The following is a 24951-nucleotide window of genomic DNA, read 5'->3' as shown; positions in this document are numbered from 1 at the left end:
TGATTGTGGCGTCGTTAAACGAGAATACGAGACGGTGGGAACGAGACCCCAGGAAACTACTCTATCCTTTGTCTCCTCTGTTCCTTTCGTCACCCTACGTTTTAATTGTCCGCCATTACGGAGACAATGTCAGCTTACCGTGCAGGATAATCAACGAGGACGAAGAAAGATCACCCAAAATGGACCTCGCCTAACGGATCCCCAACTTGGGGTGAGTGTGCAACATTTCATTATTATTTTCACATTTTCTAATCTTAAGGAGTTAAAAATTAATTTGATGCCTTTTTTATTTTAATTCAAAATTTATTTCTCCAAAATCATAGTAGTACCAATTTTTAAAATAATTATTATCGCCACGGGGGGATATTCAAAAGCAAAATAGAAATTAGGAAAGCATAATATTAAAGGCACCAAGTTAATTTGTAAAGTTAATTATAAATACTGTGGCAAAATCACGAATGGGTAGACCAAAAAGTCAATTGTAACTTCGAATTTGGTTTCCCTCCTCTAATGAAACGACGTCGGAACAGGCGTGTCGCCAATTGCGAATCAATGAAAAAGTAACGGTTCACGAATGGCCTGCTAGATTTATCGCTGAACTTCGTGCGGCTCGTTCAACGTTTTTATCGAAAGTTAACAGTGCATGCTGAAAGGTCATCGTCGAGGTATCAGGAGGAAACAACTTTGAAAGGGAATAAGGTTATTCGCGCTGGATCGAAGTTGGGTAATTAACAGTAACTCGGTTAAGAGTGTCGCCAGATAATAGGTGATTCAATGAAAGAACTGTATTTGGGTTATTTAATGAGATCACCCGAGGAGATGTCTCTTTTGAGTTCCAGTGATTGTGTTAACACTTTCGATACGTAGGTTTCATTTTCCTTAGGGATCTTTTATAAAAATGTGATCATTGATTGATCGAAGTAATCGTCGTTATTAGCATGGTAATTAGGAAGGATCTAGCTAATTTATTTACCTAACTCTGAAACAGGATGTGCTTAATGGACTAGGCACTTTAACCCTTAGGATAGGATGATTTATGCGTACAGTATTCCAAGGAGAACTTCATTTATACTTTTTTTGTTTTTTTTTTAAGCGACCGGTAATGTTACAGTGTTGCACAATTTCTGAATGTTCCCAGAAACAAATTATCCCCTAGGGCTGCGTTGTTTGTACCATGCTATCGAAGGTAATTAATGTCTTCTTCGTGGCTCGATTCCTTTTTGTGAAATTGCTTAATAATTGCAACTTTGCATGGTGTGTCGTGTGTAGAGGATACAACCCAAAGAAAATGGTCCATTAATTTTTTTTTTCTCTCCTTTTATTCGACATCGGTCATTTTTATCGCGAGATATTACTCGCTTTCTTGTTGTGCCTTACCAGCTGTTCCTCGAGTAGAAAAGAAAATCACGATACTTACTGGCAACGTACATGTAACCAGAGACTATTAAGGTATTAAACGAAGGTGAATCGCCAGATACTTCGCAACGGTATTTGCCACTATGATCCGGTTGAACGTCTTTCAGAACCACATGGTGAGCGTCGCTTCGTTCCCTCTGAAATGAGACATGATACAGTGTTAGCGGGGAAAATTCATCTTTTGCGTGTTTAGCTTATGTCAATTATTGCGTATGTCCTTTTACCATCGTAACAGCTTGATAATGTCTCAGTTTTTGGAGCTGGAAGGGATTCTGAGAAATGGGATATTATCAAGCATCAATGGCATGGATGCATTTCTTTGCAGTCCGTTTAATTATGTAAAACTTTTAATTTCTAATAGGGAATTATATGGTAGGAAATTATTTAGCAGCTTCTGTATACATACAGATGTTCATGAAACTATTCGAATGCTTATTTGCCTTTCTCTGTTTGTATACATCGTCATTCTCCTCGGGAACGCCTAAGGGGAAGCACGGGAATCGGGGATGTATGTAGTATTCTTCCCAAGGAAGCCTAATTTAATCGCGAGTTTTAAATCTGCTTATATCAACTTCTGTTGATTATTATTAATAATATTATTTGTTAATAACTATTGTAACTTTATTCCACAAACAGAGAATTGGAATGAAATTTGTTTGTGTCAGTTTTTGTTAATTATTAGTTGTTGATTATTGATTAATTATTATAATATGATTTAAATGAATTTTTCTTAAATTAGTTGAATTTTTAACTTTCTATGTATTTCTGATATTCCACTATAAATACTTTCTGCTACATCACAAAATGGTAACCATATCAGTATATTTGTCAAATGATGAAACGAATTGCTCAACAATTAACTTGTTTAATCGGCATACTTTCACAATCGTTTCAAAAGGGTACAATTGATTGATACTTGTAATGGGAATCAATCGTTCCCCGTAAGTGTAATCTATCGATGTAAATTTTAGTCAATTCAGCATCGATGATCACAGGATGGAGTGGACGAGAACGCGTACCATTTATTGCAAATCGATCGCACTTGCTCGCTTTGACATCCTCGCACATTCACTCGTTCACGACAAACAATACCTCACAACAACGATTAATTACATGTTGCCAGTGGCAGCGTATAAATTACAATTAGTACTCGCGGTGTGAATTCTCTCATAAGCTATTCTTCAAAAATAATGTTTATCGAGCTACCATGTTATTCTATATTTTCTGAAATATTTGGAATTCCTTCTTTACTTTTTCTCGAATAAAAGGAGTGAGATAGTTGTTCAGATATACTAAGGTATTGGTGCTATGGAATTTTTTAATTTCCCAGAAACGCGAAGGAAAGAGATGGTTAATTCCTTATTGCAGTATTTGAACAAAAAGAAAAACATTGAGATACTGGTGAACCTTATAAAAGTTGCATTCAATCAACTGAGAAATGCACTTTTAAAGGAAGAAAGGATGTCTGTTGTAATAAAATTGTGGATGTCTTTGTATTTTGATTTCGAGCTTTTATTTATATTTTTATAATTCTTGCAAAGTAATTAGTACTTTTAATCATCATAATTACAGAACTCACTAAATCATAAAACAAGCTGTTTTTAAAAAAAGAAGAAAAATAAAGAAGGGAATTTCATTTTCTGAAGGGAAATGCTTTGAATTTTTGTTCACACCAGTCTTTACAATCTTTTATTTCACACCTTTCATAATAGAAAATTTTAATAAATGCAATATACGTTGCGATATTTCACTGTGCCATTCAGCAAACTAGAAAACAACATTTCTTTTTAAAGGAAAAAAAGACCTTTAAGAACTCGTTTCATATTTCAGTTTTCAAACTAAAAAGCTTTGAGTTTCTGTTTATATTACACTCTTTACAATTCTTAAATACCTCACATCTTTCATAATTGCTGAGTGTATAATGGAATACTTTATCAAATAAAGTAAACGTTGCAATTTTTACCGTGTTATTCGTTAAATTATAACATAATTTTTTTTATAAAAAGAAGGAGTAAATGCAGTTGAAAAGTTTTTCTTTGCACCCTCTACAATTTCATACATCATAAACTTTATATAGTAGAATATTTTTATAAATTCTCTAATAATATAGAATATTTTAATAAATAAAAAAAGAAAATGTGAGAATAAGAGTTCTAATATTTTAATAAAATAGAAAAATTTTAAAAAAGTGAAATATCCAAGATATTCTTTTAAAGTTAGAAATTTATTTGAGGATTTAGAATTTAAGCAAGAAATTCTGGAGCTTTAGCTAGCAGTAGAAATTTTGCTGGATCCTTTAATTTCTCTCTGACCATTGGTAGGTGTGCCACTACGATTTATCGGTTCAAGGGTTGTCCGTACTTTCCACCGTTGAAATCTAATTGGAAAAGCATTGCGTGCAGGGGATCGGTTCTCTGGTTGTTTGGTCGATCTCCATCGTGCCGTTTCGTGTGTGTATTGTACATGGAACTCGTGTTTCCACGTAGAGACTTTAACAGATCTTTAACTCGCGTCGAAACGTTGATTTTCTGGTGTATACGCTTTTTCCTTTCTCTAATGGATCTGGACTGCACGCGAACAGCGTGTGCAACCGCTACCTACTGTATACCTAGCGAAATGTTTTTCTAGGATCAAGGAATGTTACTCCTTTTTGCGCACGAAAGAAAGCAATGTTCCTGTACGAACTCAGCTACACGGATTTGTGGTTTACCTGTACAGTTAAATTGAAAGTAATCATTTTTCGACAAAAGTGCCGTCGAGACAGTTGGACGTTTGCAATTTAATAATAATTCCAGAGATTTTTAACTCTATTTTAGTCATTTTGTATGATTTGTGGAAATGATGGAACGTTTTCTTTAAATCGAATAGAAAGTATTTTATCTGGTTGTTGTATAGAAAGTCTGAAATGATTTGATGACAGAAAAGTGTCACGAAATGGTACTTATGGTACATCAATTTTTAGCTTAAAAAGGAAATTTGTATGACAGAATCATTGAAAACACAGAAAGTATTTAATTAATTAAGACAGTTGCTCGTACGTTTTCTAAACTCAAGATACATAATAAGTTGGAGAATCAATAAAAGCATCGAGATGTTTGTTCAACAAGTTTCCAACAGATTGATCAACCTTCTTTCCTGATCATCCGGTACATTTCGCTTGGTCAGCTCTGTTTGCGAACCCTTTTAGCAAATTAGAATGCTGAACAGAAATTTTAACATCCGAGTCAGGGACGATAGGATTCGTATGTTAGGACAAACTCTGTGTTCTTAGGCTACTTGAGAAATGGTAATTAAATATTATGATAATAGTTTATTCGTTATCTGGGTTAACTCTAGCTGTCCACAACATTTTAATTAAGAATGTTCGATTTTTATTTTCATTTTAGATTTAATGAAATAAAATTGCACGTTTGTAATTAATCTTTCATTGCCTGTTAATTCGAATTTTAATGACTAATAATTTTCCATTTAAAATGAAAATTTGATCCATAATTAGTTTCCAGGTTTTAAATTTAATACTTTATTTAAAATTCTATTTTATATTCATAGAAACCTAATTATAAGATTCTTCTGTTTGATACAATTCGTTAAAAAGATAAATAATACTTTCTCCAGTTGAAAATTTAATTTTCCGATTAATTCAGTAGAATTGTCAGAAATTTATTTTCTTATATATTTCAAAGGCAAGGTACACAAGTTGTCATTTCTCAAGTAGATTTATATATAGCAGTACGTGAATGGTACTTACTAACAAACTTTCAAACGCTTAGGAAAACTAGAGGAAATATAATTTGGGAAATTTGCTTCTGTTTCCCTGCTTTGCGACGATTGCACATCAGGTGTGAATGTAAAGTGTGATTCGCACCAGATCGCCTTCCAACTTTTAATAAGTAAGAAATTCCCAGGGTATTTCTGTCTCGAAACAATTCACAGACAATTCTCTAAGTAGCATTCACCGGATTATGAAGTTGTTTATATTTAATCACTTCTATAGTAGAATTATAAATAAAATGGAAAACAAATGAAGAAAAGAAAATTAATTTATTTTATTCACAAACAAATTTCATTCACAATTCTATTACTACATACTAAAAACTATGGTATTCGTTTGTAGTAACAATTGTTTGTTTCTCAAACAGAACGTGATAGTGTTGGCAAATAAATACTTACGATGACTTTGGTACCCAGCTCTCCGAAAACCGTGATCGGTGGCAACTCTTTCGGTAGGTATCGAAAAAATTCAGGACCCTTGTACCATTTCACTGTGTATAAAGTGTCTGATTGTAGATCGTATCTGCAGGTCATATTGACGGTCGAACCAGCTGCTACGGCCAATGGAATATCGATAGATACATTGGTAAGTCCGCGAACACCTGCAAACAAAACTATGTAACCATTGTTTTGCCAGCTGTGTTTGGATTAAAATAGTCGATGCCAAGTTTCGATTTCTTTTATGTCAAGCTGCAAAATTTCTATCGCGAGTTTAATATGATACCGTATATAGTATATTTTAATATAGAGAATGTCTTTAACTATCCCTCACCCCTATCAATTTACACTTTCATTAATTTTTTAAAATAAAAGATCATTTCTTTAGTATTCATTTTGAAAGTATATTATATTTTCGGGAAATTTTCTACATACAATATATTATTTTTAATACTTTTTTAATTAATGAACTTGATAAGTCGTTCACCCCTTTGTCTTTCTTAGGTTAATTGATATTACAATTAATATCCATTTGGTTATGTTCAATAGGAAATCCAGCTTTCAAAATATGACTTCAACCCTTAAATTTGAATTTGGTTCTTCTACAGGAGTGCATCATGATCCAGAGGGTGAGTGATATTGCACCAGTATGTTATTAATTAACATGAATTAGTCTGAAGATTTCTTTAATAACAGAAATTTAACATTAATTTTTTCATTTAATCACCAGTTACTGTAGTAAGATATTTTGCTAGTTCAATACCATGATAATAATTTTGAAATCAGTATAATTAATTTGAATATGTATCATTAAAATTTGAAGGTTTTTATTATTGAGTTATAAATTTTCATACCATCACGCTTTTCTTAAATAAAACAAAAAATATCTTACTACAAACTTGTTAATAAATTGCATGTTGTAGAATAAGGTGTTTAACAACTATATATTAACATTCACATCATCGATATCGATTAATATCATTCAATGATCAGAAGAAGATATATAACCAACTTTATTGAAAAGGTGTTTTAAGTATACAATTCTTGCTGCCAGTGGCAATTGATATATCGTGAAAGTACGTGAACAGCAGGCTAAAATAAAGTATCAGAGGACTGTTCATCAATTCTCGCCCAGCCATTCAATTCTTCGCAGAAATCCCCTGTTCTAATGTCGCATGACACTCTGTCTAAAGTCGAGTAGTAAGGTAGACTTGGTGGGAAATCCACTTGCGGAACGAAACGCATTTTCCACACCATTTTCCACCCTTTCCCTTTCTAAGCTTTCTTTAATGCTTTCTAACCGACCGAGGAGCACGAAACTCAAACCTTCTTTGAAATTAACCCCTATGAAATGTGTGTCATTGAGAAAATTGCTCCAAAGATTCTTCTTTATTTTTTCAAATTTCCTCTTTAAAAAAAATAGAAATATTGGATAATAGTTGTGGCAGTAGTTGGTACAATTCTTTTTTTATTTTTATAGATGTAATTCAATGAATGGAAAAATAGAAATTGAAATTTTGAATATCAGAAAAATAGCAGGGCTTTGACTGTCAAACACTGAAATTTTTAAACAAAATATTTTGAAATATTACAGAAATAATAGCTAAAAAGATGCTGTAACATTTAGAGGATTAGAATGATTGATAATCTGAAATGAAGTTTTAATTGAAGATTGGACTTTCGAACATTGCTGAAATTATTCTATGCCACAACAAGAATAGAGCAGTAACATCAATATTACAAATTCAACTACTTTCATCAATCAACTCGTTGAATAAGCTGTAATACCGCGTAAGCCGTATGTTATTACAAAGTTCGTGAATGTGGTTGTTTAGACCATAATAGCTAATGTTCGATAAGTTCTAGCAACGTTTCCCATACGTTAACAAGTTTCGAGGCTAATGTAATCCCAACAGCAGTACGTTTTACAGATCCAATTAATTCGAACATTAGATCAGATCGAATAGCCAGACAGGTTCTAACGATCCTTGTCAGTTTTCAACTTGAAGTTCCAAATTCTACTAAATCGAACCTTATGGTAGTTCTACAATTCCATTAATATCGAAATATGCATTCTGAAATAATATCAGATATTTATTCATTCAGTATTAATTATTCTTCTTCATTCAGTAACATTCATTAATTATAGAACCGATAACACTCTAATTAAGGCTTTAGGTGTTTTGCCCAAAATAATTTCTAAAATTTTGTAAAAAGTTAAATTTAGAAAATTTTGTGAAAATTCAAAATTTAGGAAACTGTAGTAATTTTGCTTTTTAATTTTTACACACTCTGTATAAATTAGGGCTAATCCAAAAATATTTACACCTAGGCCTTAATTACCATTTTCACAGCTAATGAAGATGCAAAATGACTAATAAGGTAATGATGATCATAGCGAAAGACAGCTAGATGTTTTATGGAAAAAAGTTTCAATAGTTACCTACTCAACGCTTATTTTGAAATAGCTGCACCCTTAGCGGTAAAGCAGCTCTCTAAATGGAGAAAAGAGTTTCCTTCGAACGAGAGATTGCTTCCCCTTTTTTTTTCAAGGATGAGTTAAGTAGCGACCACTTATCCTATGATAACTTAAACGGACAAGTGCTTAAGAAAGTTTTCGCGTAAACTGGCCAACGTCAGCATCAACGTTAGCCGACCTAAGGATTACCGGAGAATTCGCGTAAAGGGACAAGGAAAAAGTTGCGGCATTGGCATCGACTTTTAAATATCTCCGCGGGGAACTATGAGGCTTACTTCTTTTTCCACACCTAATGGTACCAAAGACTTCAAGCTTTACCACCTAATGGGCATACACAAGATTATCCGGATTATTCTTTGCCACGCTAAATTCCAATCGCGGAAAAGTTTCGTTCTCGCGAGAATCTCGTTTTTCTATCTGTGTAAATTGAGATCCCTGATGAACAAGAATATTATAGGAGCATAGAGTAGATCAAGTCAGTAGCTAAGGGGTTAGCTGACCCATTACTGAAAAATTAAAGAAATTTTTTTGACCACACAACTTTAGGTATTTAATATTTTGACAATTCAATAAAATTACAAATTAGGTAAAAGGATTAATGCTTTCACTGCTATAAGTTTAAGGGTTCCAATTTGGGTGTCTTTGCTTACTTTAACTTCCGTGCCTCCTTCTCCCCTTCTAATTCAATCTAAACTTTCTCCAAACAATTATTTGCTCGTCGTTAAACCTGTTTAAACTATCAACAGGATGAATATGCGATGTGTACGCCTATAACGATATTTATAGAGTCGCGATAGGGAGACATAATGAACTCTCATTTCACTTATCGCTAACGGGTTGAAAAGTTGGTCCGTTTCGTCGGCATTCCGGCTTAAAGGGTGGCAAAAATCTGTCGTGAGTTGAAGGTGGATTTAGGAGATCAACGCGTGATGTACGTGAGTGGCATTTACTGTGCTCAACTAACGTTGGTGTATACGAAGTTCCTTCATTAATTAACTGTTTTTCATACAGACGCGTTGCTTGTTAATTATTCACGCTGCGGTATGGCAGTGTGATATTGCATCTGTAATGTAATTTATCGCTAACCAAAGTAAGGTGCAGGGTTCAGAGTAGAAGTTATTTAGAAGGTGAGAAAATTATAATTTTGCAGAAAATAGCTCTTCTTTATTGGTAATAAATAAGTTTATTAAGGGTAGTAATTTCTAAATTTGATAATATATCAAGTAATTTTAGTGAGAATTTCTGTTTGATATCACCTTGAAATAATTATAAATAATTCTTCTATGCAATAAAAGGGAAAAATAGCTGAATGAATCATTAGGGAATTAAAATGTTAGTTTATGAAGAAAATTAACTGAATAGTTATGATCCGCAATAAGTAGCTGAAACGTTTTTCTATTACACGATTACATCTTGAATTACAGTGTATTAATCACTCGTAATAGAAATTATTTCTTAAAATCGTTTTATATATTCTCTTATCTTCGATTCTCAGTGCTCGGTTGAATTAACTTTCTTAATATTTCAGATCTTATCTGATCGCAGCCTTCGAAAAGTTTTCTCCATAAATCGTTTTCGTTAATTGGACGACATTCTCTTAGTTTTCTATCCAACTCGTCCTACAGTAATTTGATTAGGATCTAGAAACTGATGATGGTATTATTGCCCCTAATATTTCTTTTCTTATTTTAAATGCTCTTGGAACAGCAGTGAAGTGTATTTTTAAGTACATATTTATAGCACTATAACAATCTATGTTATGTGTGCCATTACACTTCTGCATTTATCTTTCAATTTTTTAGAATTATTATAATCATTTCAATTTGTTTATATCAGCCTTCCCTGTCAAGGCTTGCTAATTATCAATAAAATATTTAATTCGTTACGTTAAAATAAATAATGAGCTGACATAAGATAAATTATTCTGACAATAATAGTATTTTTAATAATTCCTAATTATTTCTAAAACACTAATTGGCTGCTGTGCTTTGATTTCTTTTTTATTGAAAATTGTTTTTAATTTTTCATAAGAATGGAATCTGCAATAGTCTATGCCTATTAAAAAATCCTTAAATGTGTCATTTTAATTAGAGAAAGGTCAAATTGGAGCAATTAGGGTTGGTAGGTTCAAAGGTCGTACAAGGATCTTCAACAAGGATAATCACTTGTTCTACTCAAGAGCTAGCACACATTTCACTTGCCAGATCGTTCCAGTGAGATTTAAATACCGGCTCCTCGCTAATCACCTCGCTAATCCTTAATTACTGCCCCAGCGCGATTGTTATTCGCATCACGGCCCGTGGAACACGCATCTTCCGTTTTTGGAAGGTGAAACCATCCCATAAATAACACTACCCCGAGACAATAGCGTCACATAAACTCGCTACCTATATATCAACCCCTTGCCCTTAAATTATTGCCAGAATAATAGGGCGAGCGTAGCCTGGATCCCAAAATCGTTTTCCTTCACAATCACTTTGCCATATTCTTCGTCCGATCGAACCTGCTTAATGTTAAACATAGACTATTGGGATTATACACGCTACTTTCTGTTCCAATAGAAGAGAAATTTTTTATAATTATAGAAAATTTTGTAGATAATTGATTTTGTGCCTAACTAAGATTTTTTTGGCAATAAACAGTATTAGGTTGTTACATATCAAACAGACAGAAAAGAATTTTAGTATTTTAGAGTATTTGAATAACAGAATATTACAGATTTATGTTGGATATTTTATTTCATTTTATTTTATGCTGTTCATTTTGAGTTGAATTTCAAGATATCAAATTCATACATTATACAAATTTAAAAACTTTACACAGAAAGCCATCGACAGTAATATTACAAAAACCTTTGACAGAAAATTTATAAAATTATGAAGCGCAATTAAAATTCTGCGAAGTTAATTAAACTCTGTTTGAAACTACTTTTAACATGATGTAGTATGTAACGTGTTAAAAAAGTATAAAGAAATATAAATCTTGACAGTATAATTACACTGAAACACGCTTTTATATTCTCTTTGTTCTAGAATTTTAGTTGCCAGCTCAATTTTTGCCTTATAGTGTAATATTCTAAGTTTTTGAATAGCTTTCTCTCCTTCACTTTCGGGCAAATAAAATTATTCAGTCGTTTTTAAATTACCTTATCATATTTGCAAATTTAAAAATTAGGTGTTCTACACAATAGAATTAATATTTCTTAATTTTCAATATGGTAATCAACCAGTTAATCACAATCAGTTTAGAAATTCTTCGACCTGACACCCCAGAATAATCCCGAGTCAAGTAAGCAAATAAAATTATAGAAACATAAATTGAGCATAGATATCAGGATCCCTCGTTCACCTTCGACAGATTAATATCCGCGAAAGGTCCATAAAATTTAATTTACATCGCGTCAAGAAATTAACCAGGCATTCATTAGAGCTACCATAGCGTGCATCATTTTCTCTCTTTATTGGTTCCAGCCACTTCAGTGGCCTGTCACACACGGAATAAATTGCTTCTATATGTCGGTTACTCGGTTGAATGAAGATTTCACTCGTCTTTAAGCAGGTGGCTCTCGTTGAATCTTAATCAAGCCTTAATTACTTATATATAAATATATATATATATATAATTCCAAGGCTGTGGTCCTGAGTGAAAAAAGTCTTCCAAAGCATTATGCATATCCTTGGCAAGATCCCCTACGGCCCTGAAGACGGAAAAGCCAAAGGCGTAAAGAGCTTGTACTTTGAAATGAGATCCCTTTCTTTCTTCAGAACTCAACTAAATGAAACCTCCCCCACCCCGTCGGTTGTGGCGGCTTTTTATTGTTTCGCGAAAGATGAGAGAGAAAGACCGAGTGGAAAAAGGTTTCTTTGAAAATATTTGTTGCCAGGAGAATATCATAGTGAGCAGTCTATGGTCTGAGGATCAAAAGAAAGACGAAGTATTTCAATTTATTACGCTTATCCGCTGGGACTGCCACGGTTCTCTATGTTGCTTGCTCTGTCCTAAAATTACTCTTAATTGGCTGGAATTGCTTTAAAGCTTCCATAATTGATGTTATTATTCGACAGTAAACGTACCCTCGTTCCTCTTCCCTGATAATTGGATTTCGTTAGTCCTTTTTAGCGGAGATAATTCGGTCAATTAGGGAAATCTAAGTAAGGTGGTTATGTTTAAACGGTTATTATATTAAGTCAATCGTGATTATTCTGTTTTCTGAGGTGAGTGAGTATAGGGTGCAGCAAATAGGAAATACCAAATTTTCAATTTTTCAGATTATCGATGTTTCAATTTTTTAAATTTGATAATTTGAAAATTGGATTGGATATAGAGAAATCAGAATGTGATTTTCCAGGGTAATGGTAAATGTAAAAATTGTAAATTGTTAACAGCTCATTTCCCAAAGCTTAAGTATACGACTTTCTTAAGAAACCATCCACTTTTACAGATCGTACATATAGATTCTTTAGGAACGGATTAATTTCAGCGATCAGCATTGATTCAGTCTGGAAGGTAGTCAGAAGGTACTAGAACTCGATCCTTTAATCCAACAGATGGAAGCGTTACGATCGACCGATATCGGTATCCGTATTTAATTTCCAATGGAAATCCGCTGGCTCGCTGAGTTAATATTGCAAGATTCAGAAACGGTTGTTGAATGTTTAAAGTTTTCGAGGTCGTGGCGGAGAACGATGGTCAAGTAATCAGAAAAACGGAAGCCGGTCCAGAGCGATAGGAGTCCTTAAGATGGTCTTGAACTTTTATACGATACTCGTAAAAAGTTTTATAATAAAATGTACACACGAATGTCGGCTATATATTGGTTAAGTAGCCCACGTCGTCTGGCCATATACGAGGATCTTTCTAAATCGTGCCTATTTCCTTCGTCGTTTCGTTTTGATCGGCTTATTTCTTGATTTACTGTGCAATGAAATATTTCGGGTAACGGTGATCGATTCCTTTCAGACGTTTACCCTTTATTTGATTTTAATAATGGAGGATATAGAGAAATTGGTCGTTTGAGAATATAGGGATAGGGATTGAATTATTTTAAGAAAGAATTTTGTAGGGTGCTTCTGTTTTATCGTTATTTTATAAGGAGTTCTTTGGCGGAACAATACTTTAGGATAAAATTTATTTTTATCGATATTTCGAAATTTAGAAGGGGTAGTTATGGTAGGGGTAAGAAGGGTGCAAAACAAAATTATGGGTGACTTTCTAGGTTTTTTAAATTTTTAATATTTCTTTAGTTCTTAAACACTTGAAAATGACTTGAAATGACGGAAATTACAATTTTTCTAATTGCCCCAATTAGAAGAGATTCCTGAGAATATCCGTAGAGAATATTTATTTTTAATAAACCCTTTTAAGCATCTAATTTGTATAAGAAGGTTTTGTGTAGGATTCTTCTAAAGAAAATGGGACGTTTGTTAATTCACAGGCAAACTAAACAGATATTGCACTCCGGAAATGATATTCTCAAGCAAACAACCGTACTATTCTTACGCAGATAACTGCACGCGCTAATTGTACAGATTTATTTCCACGTTGTGGATACACGGGTGCAGGCCAGTAATTTTATCTATATTACGCTATTGTTGTTCTATTTCTGGGAGGAAGTTTACTGTTTCAAAGTGCAAGCTGCGTTAACCGTTTGCAACAACACTTTCTTCCGAATAACATTCCCTTGTTCCTACGTACACAATAGTTGCTTACTTCCTTACATTAAATAACAATCGGTGATTCGATAAACTTCCACGAATGCACGGAACTTCCATTGATTTTCAACACATTAATTTCCACAGTTTTTCAATTTTTCAATTTAACTTAAGTTTTAATTATTAATTTTGTAGTATACACTATTCGTGTGATATCTTTTTCTTTTTAGAAAATAGAAAAGAAATATTTATTCACTACACTAAAATCAAAATCTGTACATCCTATGAGGAATATGTTTGGCTTTAAAATAATTAATGTATTTGGAGACTTTACGAGACTAGTCGAGACTGTAATTTCGAAGATTCTTATTCATCGAGACAGGTGTTGTATATAAATACAAAATTGAGACGTCTTCGGCGAACAAAAATCCGTGAAACCAGAGTAGGTCGACATTCCCCGATCCAAACGTGTCCAACGGGATCATGTTCAAAGGTGGTTGAAGGTGGCTTTGTTATCGAGCCGAGAATAAATCAACTATGTGGAAAAACAGAGCACGTATGACGCGGAGTAGTTCATCGTGGATGGAACAGGAACTCGTTTCGAGCAAATCGTTGAAGGAACTTCTTTGATAACCTCGCGGGACGTCCTTTTCTTTCGCTTTTTATCCGTCTCCTTCATTCTCCCCTGCTATGAAATCGTCATCTTCCCTAACGGGTAAAATGTAAGAAGTCGAAGTGTAGGTGCAATGGGAGACAAATACGTTGCTCGAAGAAAAAAAGTAGGTCGATGTAATGTGACTTACAATTCTTATGTTTATAATGGAAGAAGCTTTATAACATTTTCTATCATTTCCTTTTATTTCATTGCATTTTTATCTCCATTCTGATGTAGATATTCATTCGTAGAATTGTTCTTTTGTTCGAGCTATGGGTAAAAAGTGTATCTATTATCAAACGATTATATATCATTTCTTATTTTTGAAAATTTGAATATATTTCAGAAATATTTTTTGATATAGTAAAAGAGGACCCCCTGAAAATTGGGGGTTGTCTTCCTTTAGAAATTAATATATTCCTTCTCATTCAATTATTCAATTATATTAAATTTGTGATGTCAATTATCAAAGAAATCTATAAAATGGATCTTTCATCCATAGAAAAGGAAAGTCTAAACGAGTAGAATGTCTCTGAAAGAAATTTAATTCTCGTTCGAATGTTGCTACCTCTGGATTAAACAACTTTCCCCCCCATACCGGAGGTACGTCAAGAAACAATTGAACACATACATCTGAGCCAGACACGCGGGAGACGGAAAACCTGCCACAATAGAGTTTCCAATTCCCTGTTGTCTTCTTCTCCGGTATCAAGCAACCGCGTACCCATCATTCTCCGGCCGGATTCAGCTGAAACCCAGCTCCGAGCGAGCTTAACTTCGCAAGTATGTGCGGCATGTTTGTGTACGGTTGTGATTTACTCGCTTCTACCCGGGTATATACCTTTCATGACTGGCTGCCGTGAAAACGCGAAGGGATGGGAAAACGTAAAGAAGAAAGAAAGACGCGCAGCTGAAATTTGTCGGTTTTCACTTGTTACTGAAGGGGATGAATTCGCTGATATATTAAGTCATTCTAGGAGTTCCTATACATTCATCTTGACGTCTTTCTATTTTCTAATCCTTGGGAAATGGGACAATTTAAATTTACTTTTATTTCCCAAGCTTCATTTCTTCCTTATTCTCCAAATTATCAAATTATCAAATTCTCAAACTTTCAAACTCTCAAGTTTCTAAGTTTTTTTTAAATTCTAATATTCTAAAATTCTAAGATTTTCTCGTCTAATCTTGCAAACTGCAAGATATTAAACATTTGACACTGTTAATAAAACACCCCATCTAAAATTTCTAGTTACGCCTATATTCAAATTTAAGTGTTCAAATACCTTTAATTAAAAATGTGTCCGTAATAAATGATATAGGTCACATATCACAAAAGATTTCTTTTTATTTTACAACAATTGTTTGATATTCATTTCGTCGTCGACACTCGTTGACATTTTAAACGAACAGGTATTTGTCACAATATCCCGAGGAAAAAACAGTAACTCGCGGCAAACGTAATATCAATTCCATCGTTCGTCGACGATATTACAAAATGTACGATTGAAACGTGGAAAATAATTCAACTCGCAATTGATACAACCACTCGCTATCGGTATCGATGAAATCGAAACGCATTACTTTGATTTTCTTCAACGCTCTCATCCAATAATTGTCCTACCATCGATTACAATTTTATTTGTACCTGTTCGTGTGCGAAAAATCGAGGTGCATACGAACCACAATCGGTATTATTTTTATTTTTATTGCCCAAGTTGAAAATCAGAATTTTCTATATATTTTATTCGGCAATTTATGTAAAATTTCTCAAACATAATTTTATGAATAATTTGTGTATTATGCATAGAAAAACGTTTTTTATAAAATGTGCAATGGTCAAAATGTTAAAGTGTGTTTATTCTAAAAAAAAAATTTCACATAAGGCAACTTTCTCTCGCTTTTGTTCATGTAAGCGACTCCGGAACAACTCGTCGAGTGAGACCACCCACATGCAAATGTATCATTAGCCCCGACGTGAATACGTATTTAACAGTGACGATTGGCACCTAGAATAACATGGTTTCAGACGAGTTTACGGTTTAAAGCCGTGGAAGTCTGGTTCAACAACCACGAAGGTGGGAAGTCTCGTAGAAAACATGAGAATATGAGTTCATTGTTGACTATGGGGTCCATAGATGTGTAAGGGGATTGCACCTTATCCCCTCTACCCTGTCAGCATAATGTACAGCTATTGTTGCTGTACTCGCTTCCTCATAACATTGTGTGTATATACATCAACGAGGATGTACATTCTTCTTTTTGTTGCATTCTTCTCATTTTTCGTAATTTTCACAATCTTTGGTAGTGAAGTTAATTCTGATTAAATTTGATTTTTTTTAAATTTATTATTTGATATCAGTAACATGTCATGGAACATTTTCAATTTGATCATAAATTAAATAAACATTGGAATATTTTATTGTACGTATCACTATAAAATTGACGTTTTGACCCTTGATGGGATCCTCATTAGGGTTAAATATTTATACACTTCATTCGTAGAACAATTTGAAAGATAGTTAAACGAGAAATGAAAATATTATCGTAAACTAAATAGACATGAATTAAGGAAATATTTGAGATGTTTTATTTTATATTTTACTATAAAACCAACGTTTCAATCTTTGATGAGGTTCTCCTTAATGAGGTTACATATGCGTGCATTTCATTTATGGAAAAATTTAAATGATAGTTAAATAAGAAATGAAAATATTGTCATAAATTAAATAGATATCACCCAAGGAAATGTTTGAGATTTTTTATTCTATATTTTATTATAAAATCAGTGTCTTGGATATTTCCAATATTCCATAAGACACTAATTACAGTTCGAAAATTAATTATTCTTCGGTGTAGGTTAATTGAAACTATAATTCCACGAATAATAACCATAAAATTGCAAAAATCACAAATTCCGGATATGTGCAATAATCTATACCAAAATCTATAAAAGCCATCAATCGCGACTTTGATTGCTCATTTCAACAACATTAATATCCGAGTAAACATGTTCGAATCCGTTATTCCCATTTCGATCTAACAAACGCAATCATCGACACGAACATCGTCTGTTTTTCCGTGGCCGTTAGTCGAGGACGATAGAAGTGGTTGAAAAATGACGAGATCCGTACGCGTCGGCTCGTACGATGTATGGTAACTTCTTTCGATCATCTGGTAGAGTTAACGATTTTGTTCCACGTTCCATCGGGAGTTGTCCACGTTTTTCTGCCGCGTTTGATATCCTGTACACTCGCCGCGGTTCCGCATTCGAGTACGCCTCTTCCTGTTGTTACGTCTCTTTGCACCGTTTATTTATCGTTGTACGCGTTTACGGTTCTGCTCGAGATTCACTGAGCTTCGCGTAATGAGTCGACCATCATCACCCCCGCATTCTTTCGAATTCCGGTACCCACGCTTCTTGATGCGCTTCAATTGTGTGCCAAAATTTTATATTTAACATTAATGTTAGACACAGCAGGCTCTTAAATTAAATTAAAATTGGGGTTCTCTCCATGGCCCGCCGTCCAAAGGTTAATAAGTTGAAAACATGAAAATTTAGAATTTATAAAAATCTCCAAATTGAAGAATTTTAATTAAAAACATCATAATTTATAACATTTGTCACTGAATTTCTTTTTATCAGATTTCACTATATTTGCGTAATATTATGTTTCTTTCAAACCCATGAAAAATTAAATGAACGTTCATTCATCTACCTGTTACACCTGTTCAGATTTATTCGAAAGTTTTGCAATGCTAAACAAAGCAACTCGTACAATGAATTTCAATCATCCCGTATAAATTGGTAATAACAGTAGTCAAGAACCATAGCGAAATAATTCGGAGACAATAGAATTAAACTTTATAATGGAAGATTAAAATTGCTCCGAATTATTGCGGTATAATTTCTAGTTTAATATCATTATAAAGGCAAATTAGCAAGCAATACAATAATAAGTATCAAATAAATGGTTCGATCTGATCGATATATCAAAAATTGATCGGTAATGAAAATAATAACGTAGAGGGTTGAATCTTTTTTTTTTAAGAATGAATTCCAAGTGAAATTAAGTTGAATAGCTTATAGAAAATAGATTGCACAACGAGAAGCTGTGCACAAACTACGCGGTGCAATGCAAACACAATACGACGCGAATCTGCAAAAGCAATTTGAATTTGCCGAGGGAGAATTTAAATTGCTTTCGAACAGTCTGAATTACAAGGTAGCTTCGAATTGTCTTCCAGCAATTCACATCCGGTTTGCATGATAGAATTCATTTCCGGTACACACAATATTAAGGCAGCTGATTTAACGACCTCGTTTCAGAATGATTCTATTATCACTTTTTAGACAAGTTTCTTTTATGTTCAATTCTTAAAGATAAGCTTGCTACTTCTTAGAATTTTCTTTTTATATAACTTATCAATTTCCGGAGGAAATGGTTACTATTATAGTTGCTATTTTCAAGTATTAACTCTCTGAGATTATGTTAGAATATAAATTTTAATTTTTAACCAGAAATTTTAATCCAGTCCTAGTTTAACTTGATACACTTTTGGATATTAATAAATAATTTTATTAAATTTTTCTAATTCTATAGCGATAAAAATTACTTAAAACATTTCTCTCTTTAATTCAGCCCATGGAAAACGATGGTAAACGCGATCGACAGGAAATGGTCAGGTTATCTTGGCCCAATTTAGAGAATCGTATCGTATCATTCGATCTTGCCCACTGTTTCCTATATTTTCACACGAAATTACCTCTGTAGCAACGGGCAGAGAAGCCGCGTTTAATTAAAAAACACGCCGGCAGGATGAGAAGGACGAAATAAAGAGAGGGATGAGAAACGAAAGCAATCGCGTTACGAGACGTAGCTGACAACCAACGTTGTCCCAATTTCCCGCGTGGCAATTAAACGTTATTCGTCGGCTACACGTACAGAAAATTGCTCAGTCAGAGAGCACGATGTATCGTTGTTCTTTTCCTCGTTTTATTTTTTGTTGCTCCACCCATGCCACAATCACTTGCGGATTTGGGCATGCAATGAAATCGAATATCCCGTGTTTCAATTAATCTCTCAAGCTCTTTCTGTCTCCTTTATACCTACTATTCGACAGCCTTTTATCTTGAGTGCTTATATTTTTGGGGAAAATGCTCGTCGCCGTGTGACGTTGAATTGATTGAATCATAGGTAAGGTTACAATTAATTTGCAGTTTATGAATTAGAAAAAATGGGGGTAATTTTTTAAAAAGGGGTATTTTAAAGCACATTGTTTTAATTATTTTTTGGTATTAATGAGTAATGAAGAACCAACATGAATAAAGTTCAAACAATACTTTAAATAATAATAAGTAATAATAGCTTAAATGATACCTTCCCTAAGAAATTCAAGGGAGACTGAGAAATAAAAGAAAGAAGATATGAAAGTAGGAACCAGGAGATAAAGGAAAGGTCAATGCCAGAAAATCTAACAAAAGGAATCAAAGAATACCAGATAAGGGTTAAAGAGGTCTATAGAATCAAGAAGTCAAGAGGTGAGAATTAAGGCGTGAAAAAGTCAAGCTCAAAGAATTACAGGATAAAAAAGTACAAAGGGGAAGAAAAAATAAAGGATTAAGAGCACATATATCCAGTGATATTCAAAAAAAATCATACTATATTCTAGATATAAAAAAATTAATCGAAAATTTCACAGTTAATTTGACAATAAATCAAAAGTAAATTCTACAGATTTGATTAATATCAAAATGCAAATATTTTAATCTCGAAATTATGGGATTTATTTTAGTACAAAATTTAAAAAACAAATATTTTTTTAAAACAAAAAATTGAAAATGAAAATTTACTTTCTATGAAGTTAGTGAACAACATATATGCGGTTGAAAAACCCCTCTACTAATTGTTGAACGATTAAATTTGTTGGTTGGAAGAAAATAACGCAGCAAGCGTTTCATGATTCTACACGAACCAACCACTCGTCGAAACAAAACGTTCCCAAAGTGTTCTCATGCGAATGGTGAATTTTTGTTCTGTTTTATTTTGCCAAACAGCGACGATAACGAGAGAACAAACCTACTGGAATTATTACGCCCAAAGGGAGATTTCTATTTTTTTTTTGTTCACTATCTTACATTGACAATTGAACCGGAAACCAGCGCAATGCTTCGAATACATCGAATCAAAATCGAAAGCCACCCAATTGGAATTTAATTAAATCTGCTATTTCAACTTTGATCACAGGATGACGTTAATTTTTTTACACCCCAACTTTTCCGACATCGGAATTTTTTCGACGCGGATTAATATTTGATGTGTTAGCCGGTTCAATGATTTTGCAAGAAAATCCAGTAGCGTCGATCATCGACGGTGACAAATCAGAATTTTATCAGAATCTCCTTTCTTTGGTTCGTTATCATGCAGACGATGACATCGTATTTCGAACGTTTTAGTAGAAGCTCTATAGAAAGTCTGGTATAATTTCATGACATAAAAGTATGGCACACTTCTGATATGTAAATTTAAAGCTTAAAGTGCATAAGTGTTTTATCAATATTTTTGCAACTACATGTCTGATTCTAAACATAAATATAACCAATGTACAACTTACAATTGTCTTTGTTAAAATAGCTTATTTATTATCTTTGTTAAGAATATTGATACATAATAATTTTTATAATGCATTAAGCTTCAAATTGATATACCATAAATGCTATTTTGAGATACTTTTATGTCATGAAATTCTATATGCTACTTTATATGCATTGTCCTGAATTAACACTATTACAAACACGGTAATTGTAACAAACGTTATGCAAGCTGACCGGTAAGCTAGTTTCCGGCGCAACTCTTCTGTCACCATAGAAAAGCGAATATTCGACTAACTGTTCGACCGTTTTTCGCGTCGTTAGTTCTCTTTGTGCACACACCGAAACGCTGTGTTAATTGCACGAAACGTTTGTGCAGCCTAGGTAAAGTAAATTCGCGCGAACGTTTTGCAAGTTATCGCGACGCTTCGTGTGTATTTCGCGAAATGTCGTCCACTAACTTTTCGTCGAGGTAAAAATAAAATTTATCGACGACTTTTCTGTTAATTAAATAATTCGAGCCCTCCAGTAATTGAAATCATGTCAACATGAAACGTTAATTTATCAAAATTTAATTATTTATGTATATATTTCTAAATTGCTGTAAATTTGTGTCCGGTAACAGCAGAAAATTATATGTAACTCTGCAGTAGTTCTACTACCATCTTCATTAGCGTTCGAGCTTTTAAGCTCGAAGCACGATCAATTCGAGCAGGCTCGTATTTCAGGTGGGAAGCAACCGTTCGCGTTCCTTAAAACGAAGGGAAAGAGGGAAGACGAAAAATACGAGGCGAACGATGACTTTTACGAGGCTGCATGGCCGAATTTTCTGCGGGTAAATCGAGAATTTTGAACGTTAAGCGCGGCCGCGCTTGCTGTTTATGACGCGGTCATGTGAGGTATACGTAGATATTCCTGAGCTGCTGGATTTAGTTTAGAATTCGAGACTTGCTTTTACGGGGTAGTTCTAAGAATCGTTTGGGAGAAAGTTAGCAGGGAAAACGAGAACTATAATATGATCATATTTTGTTTAAATGGTGTAATGACACCATAGGGGTGGAAATGACACGTATTCATTCATATGTTTAACAATTTTTAAAATAGCCATGATGACATAACTTTAGAAAAATATAGAAAACATTGAAAAATATATTTTTAATTTAAAGAGAACTTGATAAGAAAATAATAGGAATTCAGTATAATTAGGCTTAATTGATCATTTGATTAAGAATTTTATCATTTACTGTACAAATATTTCACAAATCTTATCCATTTTGAAAAATTTAAGATTGAAAGATCAAGAACCAGACACAGTGTCTACAACACTGCAAAGTTCACCCCAAGGAATATTCGAAACGTGTTCAGGTTGTACATAATAAAATCGAATTTTGGTTGGAATAGTTGTAAAGTATGCTCGAAACGACGATAAAGAATGAGCTAGGTGGTCGCAAATGCTCCCATTTTTCAGAAGAATCGAATTTTAAATATCTCGATGGAGCCATTCAAAGTTGGGGAATTCTCCTTGGTAACGACGAAAGTTTAGCCAAATGTTCTGGGGACATTCCATTTTAACCCGGAATCGTAAATCGCCATCGAACAAGTATATCCATATCATACGGGGGGTGTATTCTGGTTCACGATTAACCCGTAGGATAAAGGGTCAGAAGGGCGAAGTTTATAAAGTTCACAGGAAATAGTCAAGTTAAAGTGATGAGACTTAAGAACGAACTGAATCTCATACATAATTAAAAAGGAAGAGCTGAATTGTTGGCACCATTGTAAAATTTGAATTATCATTGAGCAAATATTGGACTTTATTAATGTTAACAATCTAAAAATTGTGGAAGAAAATTGAGATTGAGAAATAATATTTAAACTTCATTAAATTTCAAATTAAATAATTTATTTAATAATTATTACCAAATATTACATCCTTGAATATTTTTAAAAGTTTTACTTATCTTTTTGATGCGATTAAGATATTCCGGAAATATTCTTAAGATACTTATACGTGGGAATGCCACTTAAGTGCAGATACCATAATTAAGAAATTCAGTAAAAGTAAACATGAAAATCGTAGCAATTAACGAATCAATTAATGTTATCTACAATGCTCGTATCCGGCTCAGATATTCTGAAATCATTCAAGCAAAAGATACAATCTAATTCATATTCAACAGATAAACTGCTTCCAAATGATAATCTTTCCTTGATTATATCAAGAGTGGATTTTCTTTCATTAAAACCCGTCACCTTTAGAATAATACATACAAATAAAATAGATTCAATAATTTTCAGAAGCAAATGGATAATTGAATTTGTGAAGAATAGAGAATGCAAAGATTAATTAATTAACACATCGGTACTTAATTAAATTGATAAAAAATTTTAAGTGAAATTTCAATTTGAAAATTTATGGCCCAGATTTTGTATAAAAATAAGTTTAAAATTACAATTTCATAGGAATAGGTACGAGCAATACAGAATGTTTCGGTAATCAAGTTGAAAGCCTTCTGGCTTTCTGCTTTCAATCGTTGTGCGGAAAATGCGTCGCAAACCCCTTTCCTGTCCGATCTCCTTCTTTTTTAATGTCTTTGGAGGAATCGAAAGAGGAAACTCGCCCGCTTATAACGAACCATCGACGATGCAATACATCGTTTGAACTTGTAACGCCTCCCGTGAAACTTTTCTCGGCTATTCGGTGGAGAACGAATTCCTGTAACTTCGTTCAGGCACCGTCTGTGAATGCATTTCCAATCTAGCTGGAAATCACGTCGTTCCTATTTTCCAATTTCAAGAATTCAACTAAAAAAAGTACCGTAGGTGTACACGAGTTTTCTATGTTAATGTTTACAGCATTAGATAGTTTTTCTAACTTTCCAATGCTTTCTAATTTTGTCTAATGTTATTATATTTTCTGTCTTTTTCTGAGACTTAATTTTCTCATTTCTCCAATCTTTTTTAATCTGGAATAGTGGCGATAGATTAAAAAATAAATTATGATTCCAAATATCAGAGCATTCAATGTTTTAACGGTGAAATTGTTACCTAAAGGAATTTTAAATGAATCAAAGCTGGTAGTCAAAGCGGTAACAGTGCAATTCTTAATTTCTTCTTCAAATTAAAATACTTTGTCCCCAAAATACCAACGATTCATAGAAACACGAGATATGGTATCTCGAGGAACGAGAAATGCTAATTTCTGAGATTCTTCTGTTTAATCTCGTTTAGAAGGTATTTCCAACGAGACCCATTGCGCTAACGAATTCCTGAAAACAGCCGGTACAACGGTTGGAAATGTATTAAAAAATGTCCACGGTATTCGCTTCTCTTTCAGCTCATTAAGTGGATGCCTCTGAGATTACCGTTTAATTTCAATCCACCAGGTTGGTCTTCCGCTGTTCACCGTAGAATTGTATTCGAGGAAATTGAAATAAATGAAGAACGTAGAATGTACCTATCTGAAGATGATTTACGATCAAAGTAAACTGACGCGTCGTCAATGATTTATTAGTTTTCCCTTTGGTAAGCTTTTATAGAAGCAGCCTTCCGGGAAATTTCGTTACCGCTTTCCAGATACGAAATTAAGATTGTTTGCAAGATGCATCTCGAACTCTTACGATTCAACTGATGCTTTTAAAGTCTTTCGTTTGAATGGGCGAGTAACAAAGAGAGTGCAGTCAGTTGCGCTGAAATTTTCCTTCCATTTTATCGTAACGTTAGGTGGTGTCTTTGCACAAAACCTGTGGATTAAATTGAACGGACGCGATTAAACAGGCTATCGTGGGAAACGCATCTTTAAGAATGGTTGATCGTAAAATTTAAGGAAATTGTTCATTTTCTGAAATGAATTGATATTAGAATGTTAATTCTAGATCATGGGAAACTAATTGTGATTTTAGAAGATGTTTGTGTAATTTTAGAAACTTGAGAAAATGGGGATAAAAATTAA

General features: G+C 33.5%; 1 protein-coding gene across 2 annotated transcripts in view; it reads right to left on the bottom strand.

Annotated features, from left to right (window-relative positions):
• Nucleotides 1–24951, bottom strand: part of LOC114881465 — a 45091-nt gene that overhangs the window by 4864 nt on the left and 15276 nt on the right. The window contains exons 2-3 of one of the 2 annotated variants that reach the window (XM_029198274.2): nucleotides 5587–5801; nucleotides 1418–1553 (exon numbers count right to left, since the gene is read on the bottom strand). In XM_029198274.2, coding sequence (XP_029054107.2) covers nucleotides 1418–1553; nucleotides 5587–5801 — 351 coding nt within the window. The remainder of the gene's footprint in view (nucleotides 1–1417; nucleotides 1554–5586; nucleotides 5802–24951) is intronic. The other variant, XM_029198283.2, reaches the window with a different exon arrangement.

This window comes from Osmia bicornis, chromosome 7 (genome assembly GCF_907164935.1).
Source record: "Osmia bicornis bicornis chromosome 7, iOsmBic2.1, whole genome shotgun sequence".
In the NCBI taxonomy this organism is placed as follows: domain Eukaryota; kingdom Metazoa; phylum Arthropoda; class Insecta; order Hymenoptera; family Megachilidae; genus Osmia; species Osmia bicornis.
Note: the sequence above shows the minus strand (reverse complement) of the source record. Positions and strands in the feature narration are given on the sequence as shown.